Raw genomic sequence first — 9,802 nt, 5'->3', positions numbered from 1 at the left:
CCCCCCTCCCCCCTTTCTTCCTTCTTCTCTCTTCTCTCAACCAAATCCCCTGTCTCCCAAGCCAGTGCGCACACGCCGCACAGTTCCAACTATTCCTGTCTCTGACCTCATCCCCCCTTTTTTCCTGAAGACTTCCTCGGCTACACAACAAGTCACCAGCTGTAACACAACATCTCCCATCTAGCCCCCTAGCTCTCCACAAAAGAGCTTCTTCGCAACTTCTACAAACTCTTTAACATACCTTGAGGCTTGAGAGCATATGCCATACAGACAAAACATGTGCTCAGGGTTCTGGGATAAAATACTGTACGATAGCTTTACAAGGCACAAGCTTTTGCTGTCCGTATCCTGGGCCCCAGATCTCGTCTTTTTTGGAGCTTAAAATATGCTCGCAGCTCGGGGAGAACTGGGCATATTGATTGGAAAAGCAGATCTCTGAAATACCTGCTACATAGGTAGGGATTGCTACTTCTTGCCACTTTGGAGAGGTTTGGTGTCATCATCGGGCTAGGTCCCCCCAGTGGGTGGCGAACAAGACTTGTCGTTCGGTTGGGGGAGGAGGTACATACATCTTTTACCGACTCTTTGAGATTTTATTTTTTTATTCTTGCATTTGGGGCGAGCGGGAAGTATCACTGTACAGTACAGTATATCAATACATACAAACTTTCGACTTCCATTCGCCAAGTCTCAGCACGACCACTAATATGACTTACACAGTTGTATCGGGCGATACTTTCTCTTCCATCGCCCAGGGCCTGGGAATTTCAGTCGCAGCGATCGAAGCTGCCAATCCCGGCGTCTCTGCTACAAACCTCCAAGTCGGCCAAATCCTAAATGTGCCCGCTGCAGCTCCTGGTCCTATTGGATCCACCAAGTACACCATCAAGTCCGGCGACACGTTCTGGAGCATCAGTCAAGCAGCTGGAATCTCCGTTGCCGAAATCGAAGCCGCGAATCCAGGGGTTCCAGCTACTAACTTGCAAGTGGACCAAGTGATTAATGTTCCTGCGAAGAGCGGAGGTGAAGGACTTCCTCCTCCTCCTACTATCTCGCCTGCTACGACAAATGGAGATCAAGCAGTTTTTCAAGTCAGCTCACTTCCTACTACGGGAGAATATATCCGCTACAGCGGTCCAGCTTCGAATTTTCCTGATCCGCAAACTTGGGCTAAATATGAACTTCTGTGGGAACAGAATCGCCAATTGATGGGACTTCATAATTCCGAGAGCGAAATTGAACATATTCGAAATGCAATCGAAATTGTTTCCAAGGATTCTGGAGTCGATGCTCGTGTGATTGTGTGTGTGATTGTGCAGGAATCGGGAGGGGATGTTCGTGTGAGGACTGTATGTCTCTTTTTTTTCTTTTACTTTTCATCCCCCCCTTTCCCTGACTTACCCATTTCCTCCCATCTCCCTACTTCTTCTCCTCCTCCCCTCCTCATCCACCCACACCCCGCCAACGGCAACCTCCAGAAACCCCATTCATCCTCCTAAACCCCCTACTCCCCGCTAACAAAAAACCCTTACAGACCAACAACGGCGTCCGCAATCCCGGCCTCATGCAATCCCACAACGGCGTCGAATTCAACCCCTCAGACCCACAAGGCAGCATTCTCCAAATGATCCGCGACGGCACCCAAGGTGTGGCCGGTCCAGATGGCGGAGAGGGACTTCAGCAGTGTTATGAGGCGGAAGAGAAGAATTGGTATCGTGCGTTCAGGAGGTATAATTCGGGAAGTGTGAATCAGAAGGAGTTGAATGATGGCAAGGGCGCGACCGAGGGGTATGTGAGGGATGTGGCGAATCGGTTGATGGGGAGGACTTGGAGGGGGATGTAGAAGGGGGGAGGGGGAGTGGGGGGTGGAAGGGGAGGGGGGATGTTGTTGGGTCTGAGAGTTGTTTGGGGATGAGTGGGGGGTTTGAAAAAAGTTGAATACATTATAGACCGGTCGAGGGGTTCATGGATGATGGGATATGTTTTTCATCGAATGGGGAAACTGTCCCTTGAAAACTTCAAGTCTGCCACCGGCAAAAAGCGAAAGATGCATCTTCCCTGACACTCGCTCGGCCCGTTCAGCTCAGCGCACACTCACCAGACCACATCTCATCCTCTTCCCGTCCTGGTCCTTCACCTCTGCACCCAACCCCTCCTTCTCCCCGGTCCATCACCTCATCCTCTCACCCCCACCGCCAACGCCCCGAGCACCATCAACATCACCGCAGAGAAAGCCCCTTCCTGACCACAGCAGACATCCTTCAAAGCAGTCGCATAGCTCATTTTGCCACACATGAAGCGCTTGACAATCGCGTCTCCGACTTCGAGCGTCAATTCACCTTTTGTTCCGGCTTCAACTAATGTATCGAGCATCACGGTGTATTGGGTATCGGTGATGGGGTGGGTATTACCGGCAGGAGCTATAAAGATTCCGTGGTTGGAGCTGCAGCGTGAACAGCTAAGTGGCGGGGAGATATCTGGTGGTGAACACAGTGATGGCGATGACGATGAGGATGGTGATGAGGATGATGAGATGGTCTGTAAGGGAAGAAGAGCTGAACGGGCCAAATCGGTAGGGCGGTCTACTTCTTGTTGCGGCTTGGACTCTGCCAGTGTTGGTAGTCGTGGTTGCGGTGCAAGTTCAGTGGGAGTCACTTTGAGCGTGGGCTCACGGGTCGTGAGAGCGACTGTCTTACCGCACTTGCTGCGGAAGTATTGTGCTTCTGCCGTTTGCCATACCAAAGTCTTGGGTCCTTCGTCGCTTCCGTGCGGCTCCGGTTCAGTGGTGTCGACTGGCTTGATCTCGGTCTCGCTGCCTTGCTTCACCTCGATCTTCGCGGACTGTGGCAGTGCGCAAAATACTGGGATGGTGTCTGGACCTTTCTGTAGTGATACGAGCTTACTGTATTGCTTTGAGTCTCGGCGCTCGAGTCTTGGCTCAGCCGTGGCTGTCTTTGGATGTTTCGTTGCCTTGTCACTTTTCTTGCCCTTCCGCGCTAGTTGCTCACTGGCCTTTCGCGCCTGGCGCTCCTCGCGCGCTACGTTCCACGCTGGTTCAAGGCTGTCTGCGGAGCTATCGCGTGCAATAGCTGCCTCGGGAGTCATTGGTGGTGTCTGTAGTTCGGATTCTCCAGTCTGTGATGAGTCAGTACGAAGCTCGCGATGTGAGGACATATCGTGACGTACATCAGTCAGAAGCGCAAACTCGACGTCACCGCCTTGCTTATCCTCGTTCTGGGTCACTGGTTTGATGTCGCTGCGAACCTTGTCCCAAGTCCATGTGTCTTTGACTGTGCCCTGCACCGAGGCGTTGGGCTCTACAGTGGTATTCTTGGTGTACCGCGTTGTGTGGATGGCGCGGTCCTGCGTCGAATCGACTCTCTCGTCCTGCGGTGGTGTTTTGACATGTTGAGCGGCGCTCTCGCTGTCCCTCGAGTGGTGTCGGTCGGTTCGTTGCTCATCGACTACTGGCTCCGTGGCCGCTTTTGCATCGTGCTGCGGCTGATTAGCACAGTCTTCACTCGGTGACGGGCATTTCGTACCCAGTCAGACATGCGTGCGTTTCGAATGGCGAGACTCCGAATGAATTCGGGAGATATGTCCGATGACACGAAACTTGTGATGAGTGCCTCGTATTCCTGGATGGTGGTCTGCATTTCAGTAGATTCGTCCATGTCGGATGTCCGGGTGCTAGTGTGTGTGTGTGTGTGTGTGTGTGTGTGTGGTTGGGGCGACGTTGCGAAGTCGTGTACAGGCAAGTGTGTCGAGAAGAGCGTGGAAATGGTCGCAAATTTGGAGTCAAGACATGTTCTAGAAGTGCCCTTCATACGTGGAAGCGACCAGAGCTTTTTCTACGTTACCTCACCTACTTCACCAAGTTCTTTCCCCCGTATCCCGTCATGGCAGCGAGACACCGGCGAGGGGAACGAACAATGTAGCACCGATGGTGAGCAGCCTACAATAAACCAAACATCAACGGCTGACAATACTGTCTCACGAGATTCCTCGTCAAAAGCCAGAAGTGAGCACTTCTGTCGGCTCTTGTGTATACTAACGTACTCTTCTTGAGGACATGTCGCAGTTCCCGCAGCCGCAATCCTGCCACCTGCGTTCGTTACATGCCTGTGAATCCCATCAAGCGTCCTTACTCGCAGGCCGAGACGATGCATCCTCGCTTTGGCTCTTTCATCTTAGCTTCAGGTCCGACGTCCTGCTTCGCTCGCCCGCCTCCCTCTATAGCTGGTGCAATCCCCAGTTCTTCCCAGTCAAGTCGGACAGTTCGAGCACGCGAGACCATACTCCCGAACACTGCTAATGACTCAGCGTAGACCTGCCCTTTGCTCTTCTTCTTTTGAGTATGTGCCTGCCCGTTCTCGTCTTGATGCGACTCAGGTAGCCGTGTCTGCGCTTCCGCACAACGTGCGAAGGCTTAAATGTGTCTCGCTTCGCGCCTCGGACTTGCGATATCGAGAGGCCTGTGAGTTGAGAATCTAGCGTTGCAGCGGGAAGGATACTGGTGGGTCGTGACGCGAGGAGAGCAGGTCGTGTGGGTGTGATGCTGCTTAGAAGGGAGAGCGATCTAGAAGGAGGGCATGGTATTAGTGGTGGTTTTCTCCAAGGAGCATGGAGACATCGTACCTGCGTTGTGTGGTTTGCGTGGTTTGTGTGGAGAAGCGTACGGCGCTGGTGGCCACCCGAATACAGCGTGAGCACGGCATATTTGCGTAAAGTAGTTTATCGGTGCCGTGATGGGGGTGAATTGACGTCGATGTTGATGGAGCTGAGCGGAATCCCGAAGACTGCGGTCGATGGATGCCAAGACCCAAGGCCGCGCCGGCAGACACTCCTATTCGACCCAGACGGACATAATCAAACTCAAGTTCCTCTTCACCTTCACCTTCAATGTGCACATACACGGGCACATATGTTTACACACCATCGAACGCTAACAACGGATGTGATATGCATTCGGGCATCTGATCAAATAATTGAGCCGTTTTCTGACTGCAGCGAGAGCACTTTCATCACTCGATACGATGCGGCCTATTGCCTTTCCCACTCGACTTGACCAGACTATCAGCAAGACTCCCGCAAGCGACTTATGTATGGACTTGGGACGCAGAAGCGGTGTCTCTGTCGATGAAGTCTGGTAGCTTCTCGCCAAATGTGCGGTTTGGCCGAGATCATTGCTGAATTGAGCCATGTTTCGCCGGAGCTCTCGACAACCACTCAGGAACAAACACGACATCACGGATCTACATGTATTCGAAAGCCTTGGTATGATGCTGATGTGATGTGATATGGCTTATTCCGTCGTCCGAACTTAACTACCGCTTCCGTCCTTCTTGCTAAACTGGGCTCTCCGTCTTGAACAATGTCGATGGGACGCTGCTGTCGTCGTCGGGCAGTGGCTCATCTTGCCACTCAGCTTGGCCTGGCGATACTTTACGACGACGTGTGCAACAGCAAGCTAGATTCTGGAAGAACAGAGCTGCCACGGGCACCTGCATCCCTTGGCACAAGAGTCCCGTCATGAAGATGGATGTCCACTCGATCGCGAAAGCCTGAGCGTGATAGTTGCCCCACAGAATCACTGCCACCACTGGTGCGTTCACCATTGCGGTGATACCTGCAGTACATGTGTCAGCAGCTGTTTGATTATCAAGTAGCATGAGGCTTCGACTTGCCATGCAGCATGAAGCCGACGCCAGATACAGCCTCAGCAGCCAGTTTGCGGCGACGAAAGCCGGCCGTGGAGTGTCTCTCTCGCGACCATCTCCAGATCAACACCGCCCCCGACACAGCCAAGATAGTGTCCGATATGAAAGCGATGACCACCACAAACACTGCTGCATGGTTGCCAACAATGACCGCCGAGCTCGCCACAAGCATAAGCCACATCAAAAGAAGAATAAGGCCAGACCTAGCTGCAACGAATTTCGCGGGTGCAAGGACTCGCACTCCGATCAGGTATTCGATCGCAACGTGCTCGACGAAAAAGGTCAACTTCGACTGGTCCAAGTTCATATCGAACAGAAAATGGATCGGGAGGAGGATGAAGGTGAAGGCCAGAACAAGGGACAGATAGTGCTGGTCCATCATTCTGCGCACCGAGAAGCCCTGTAGGATGGCAAAGAGTCCGAAGAAGACGCCATGCATTAAAAGTACTTCCCCAGCAATCACGAAGTTGGCACTGTACAGCGCCAGAGGACCTCCAGTTTGGAGATAATGGTTGCTCGTGTACGGCAGAGCGAAAGGAAAGAAGCGGTTGTACTCTGGCGAGCCCGTCTCGAAGTCTGCAAGTGGACAGTGTCAGTCGACTCTCTCTGGATTTGGCCAATGGCTGGAAGCGAGGTAGGAAGAAAATACCATTAGCCTTGGCGATAACGTTTCCCATGGTGAGCGACTCTCTCCAATTGTGCTGGCTCTGCAGTCTGGAACGCAAAAGTGTGGAGCGCACGATATGCACCTATAATGCGAGGGCCAGAGTGCTAGTGCTCCGAGGAGATTTTTATTTCGGGCGGTCTGCCTTCGGCAGGCTGAGCACTCATGGCCGAGTATGCTGGTTGGTGTATAACTGAATGTGTATTTTTGCGGATTGGACTGGACCCGACCATGGACGGAGGTTCGCTATGCAAGCCTGTCCATGGATGTATGCCGTGTTGTTCCTTCATTGGCTCGAAACTGCTTGCGCTCGATCACAGACTTCGAAAGCCGATCCACAGGGCGGGAAAGTAGACGGCGAGTTCGAGCATAGCAGGGATATATATGTACAGGCTACATATGGAAGAAGACTGGTTATGCATGCCTGCACACTGCACAGACTCCAGAACTTAAGGGTTCAACCCAATCTTACATTATCTAAATCCGGCTCAGCCGCTCAAGAAACCAAGAAACAGGAAAGTGGATGCCACTGGGTGGCGTCAGGGTTCATATTGCGACGCCTATAGACAGTATAGACCTGTCAAAGACATTATCTGATCTTATTGACTGCAATGACTGGGGGCTGCTTGCATGTCAAGACTGCAAAATGGCTCATCTGCACGTCAGCGACACCCTTGCTATACAGTGCACGTTGCGACGGCGAGATTCAAGCATTGTCGATTGACTTTTGCACGAGAGGCTTGGCATGCCAGACATACCGCCTAAGGCACTGCGACGCTCCCAGGCCGAAGTCAGTCAGGATTCCCGCTGCAATCAATGCCGACTTTGGCATTCGGGTACGCCGACTCGCCCAACAGGCGTGTTCCAGGACATATCGTCACAAAGCTTGGTCAGGACCGACTGCCTAACTAAGAAGACTGTTCTCGGGTCACAGCGGTTTACTGCCCATACCGCCCCAAGGTCGGGCAGTCCACGCCATCTATCTATAGAACAGGCCCCCATGCCAGTTGCAGCAGTTGTGCAGCTGAGCAGCTGAGCAGCTGAATAACCGAGCAGCCGAGCAGCATATAGCGTCTCAGGTGTCTGTCGATTGCTTACACCAAGCGAGAATCGCGACGTACAGAGCGGATATCAAAGCCAAAGTGGCAATAAAGCCGTCGGCATGTGTGACAATATCCTGATCCATGCTCTGTATTAAGCCTCGCTCTCCGACTGGGAGTGCCGTGTCATGTCCAGGACTCAGTCAAGTATGTTGCATGCTTTCCACGCAGATGGTTGGTGGCCCGCGGACATCACACATGTTCCGAGCAAGATCCGGACGACGAATCGTGCAGCAACGACAGCGTGGTATCAATGTGCTCTCTCAAGGCTACCCATCAACACACTTGCCATCGATGTGACAGAGGTGCAGGCTTCAGGGCCGTTGAGCTTGATGAGGTGAGAATAAAAATATTGTGAACGTTCCGTCGTTGCCGATCCTGACCCTTCGGTGATGTGGGACTCCTGGCATCCTGTTCACCTCGACGACAGGCGGTGTCCATCGCTCAGACTCTCCTGTTGGTCCGATGTGAGCAAGGAGAGCTGTCTCCCACGTTGACAATTCAGCTGGACGACGGGACTCTCGGAAAACTCGAATGATGCCTGGTCGCCGTGAATGGCAGCATGGCAGCTTGCTCCAGCGTCAGGTATCCTTTCTATAAGACCCCGAAGTGCCAGCGAACAAAGTCTGTTGTGCAGGTCAAACTCAAGAAGCATCTCGGCACTTATATCGTTGGCTCTGTCGCTGTGCAGACTCAGCAGCGCCCGTTGTCGATCCGCTCCGTATTGGAGTCTACTCGCTTGAAAAATGTTGTCCGGCACACTTGGACAGGACAGCGCAGAAGTCGAGGGCTACAATCCAGCATCAATTTGTATTGAGCACTATCCTACTTGCCCTGAACCGAAAGTCGCCATAAAACCACTCAGGATTCCGACAGTCACGTTCGAGCGCTACGAACTCGAGGGCCAGCGGACTCCTATCGATCTTGTCGCACTCATACGCGCGCAATATTATGCGTTTGTGAGCTCGACATGCCCCAAGTCAGAACTTTGGACATGGAAGAAGGCAGCTATCGAAGTATTGTCTGTCCGCAAGGCATTCCCGTTGATCGACGACCAACATGCATTGATGGCGATGACTGCTTGGTTCCACTTCCTCTGTACGATCGACGACTTGGTGGAGGGTATGACAGATTCAGCCGGCCGACTTGCACTGCAGCAAAGTATCCGCCTCATCAGAGAGTCGTGCGTATGGGGACCAGGTCTGGACAGCAAGAGCAGCTCAAGCAGCACCAGAAAAGAACTATCGCCATCAACAAATCGCATCAGTTGTGCGAGTTCGGACACCACCAGTGATACCAGCTCACACGGTAGCGAAGGCGGTCCCGTAGTGCAGCTTACTCAAGCGCTCATTCGACGGTATCACAAGGTCCTTGCGCCCGAGCATATCAGACACTGTGCAGAGACTGTTATATCCGTGCTGCAATTCATGCACCTCGAAAGAGGGTCACGAATGGGATCAGAGGGGCTGACACCCGAGGATTACCTTTGCTTGCGCACGCATACCATCGGCCTGGCGCCATTCTTCGCCATTATAAGATGTTTCCTGTGCAGCCCCAGTCCCAGCGAAGACGACCAAATCTCTCAACTTCTAGCCTCACTGTGCTCTAGTGTGACGCTCGCAGTGGGACTTCAAAACGACATTGTCGGTCTCGAAAAGGACATGGCCGAAGGGGAGCAGTTCAACATGATCTCACTCCTCGTGAAGCAGCAGAGTCAGGACCTGGAATCCGCTTTCACTACAGTCGTCGATATGCATAACAAAGCCGTGGACTCCGCCTTGACATGCTGGACTCAACTTACTCGCGCCCGGAACTTGACAAGCCCGTCCAGGAAGTATGCGGACTGTCTCCTTGGGTTCTTGGCGACCCATTATGCTTGGGCGACGCATTCTCGACGATATCAAGTTCCTCGGAGGGGGTTCTCTCGGGTTCTGGGCGATGCGAGGAAGAAGGCTCTGCTTTGGGGAGTAACTTGGAGGGCACGGATGGTGAGAGAGGAGACACAGTACATACAGGACTAAGTTGGAATACATCTGCACACAGTGATCAGTTGCTAGCAATTTTGAGGCTTCCTTAATTTGATGATTATCCAGTCTGATTTCTCAATATGTATGCCGTTGGCGAAAGGGCGGTATCGAATTATGGGTTATGCAGATATATGTCGTGAATTTCTGACGATGTAGAGCAGAGTGAAGTCACCGCCAAGCAGTGGTAGACGCGGGACATGCACATCCTTGCCATGGACGCGTGCAAGAGATATTACCGTAACTTAAGGTACTCATGACACGTTTGACCTTTTCGCTCCGTTGTCCTTTTCA

At 52.7% G+C, this 9,802-nt stretch overlaps 5 protein-coding genes across 5 annotated transcripts; 3 read left to right on the top strand and 2 right to left on the bottom strand.

Annotated features, from left to right (window-relative positions):
• Positions 1-1,115: 1,115 nt before the first annotated feature.
• On the top strand, positions 1,116-1,822 carry SEPMUDRAFT_9925 (uncharacterized protein; the record flags this gene model as incomplete). Its single annotated transcript, XM_016910658.1, has 2 exons — positions 1,116-1,349; positions 1,535-1,822. Coding segments are annotated over 2 exons (522 nt in total), but the record flags the coding sequence as incomplete, so codon positions are not given.
• Positions 1,823-3,802: 1,980 nt separating this feature from the next.
• Positions 3,803-4,742, bottom strand: SEPMUDRAFT_150982 (uncharacterized protein). Its single transcript, XM_016906522.1, has 3 exons — positions 4,639-4,742; positions 4,060-4,579; positions 3,803-3,955 (listed from the first exon to the last, which is right to left on the bottom strand). Exons 1-2 carry the CDS (start codon positions 4,716-4,718, stop codon positions 4,312-4,314), a joined length of 348 nt encoding a protein of 115 aa, XP_016757996.1. The 5' UTR covers positions 4,719-4,742; the 3' UTR covers positions 3,803-3,955; positions 4,060-4,311.
• A 606-nt stretch (positions 4,743-5,348) lies between these two features.
• Positions 5,349-6,804, bottom strand: SEPMUDRAFT_135291 (uncharacterized protein; the record flags this gene model as incomplete). Its single annotated transcript, XM_016902703.1, has 3 exons — positions 6,370-6,804; positions 5,742-6,296; positions 5,349-5,629 (listed from the first exon to the last, which is right to left on the bottom strand). Exons 1-3 carry the CDS (start codon positions 6,395-6,397, stop codon positions 5,349-5,351), a joined length of 864 nt encoding a protein of 287 aa, XP_016757994.1. The 5' UTR covers positions 6,398-6,804.
• On the top strand, positions 6,161-6,804 carry SEPMUDRAFT_150981 (uncharacterized protein; the record flags this gene model as incomplete). Its single annotated transcript, XM_016906521.1, has 1 exon — positions 6,161-6,804. A coding segment is annotated over exon 1 (222 nt), but the record flags the coding sequence as incomplete, so codon positions are not given.
• A 582-nt stretch (positions 6,805-7,386) lies between these two features.
• On the top strand, positions 7,387-9,566 carry SEPMUDRAFT_150980 (terpenoid synthase). The gene has a single exon (XM_016906520.1). It carries the CDS (start codon positions 8,231-8,233, stop codon positions 9,503-9,505), a length of 1,275 nt encoding a protein of 424 aa, XP_016757993.1. The 5' UTR covers positions 7,387-8,230; the 3' UTR covers positions 9,506-9,566.
• Positions 9,567-9,802: the final 236 nt, after the last annotated feature.

This window comes from Sphaerulina musiva, assembly GCF_000320565.1.
Source record: "Sphaerulina musiva SO2202 unplaced genomic scaffold SEPMUscaffold_9, whole genome shotgun sequence".
NCBI lineage: Eukaryota > Fungi > Ascomycota > Dothideomycetes > Mycosphaerellales > Mycosphaerellaceae > Sphaerulina > Sphaerulina musiva.
Note: the sequence above shows the minus strand (reverse complement) of the source record. Positions and strands in the feature narration are given on the sequence as shown.

Excerpts from the sequence above, each read along its gene's own strand:
- SEPMUDRAFT_150982 (XM_016906522.1), bottom strand. The coding sequence starts at position 4,718 with ATGCCGTGCTCACGCTGTATTCGGGTGGCCACCAGCGCCGTACGCTTC. Across the intron at positions 4,580-4,638 it reads ACGCAAACCACACAACGCAG|ATCGCTCTCCCTTCTAAGCA; the intron begins GTACGATGTCTC and ends CCCTCCTTCTAG.
- SEPMUDRAFT_150980 (XM_016906520.1), top strand. The coding sequence starts at position 8,231 with ATGTTGTCCGGCACACTTGGACAGGACAGCGCAGAAGTCGAGGGCTAC.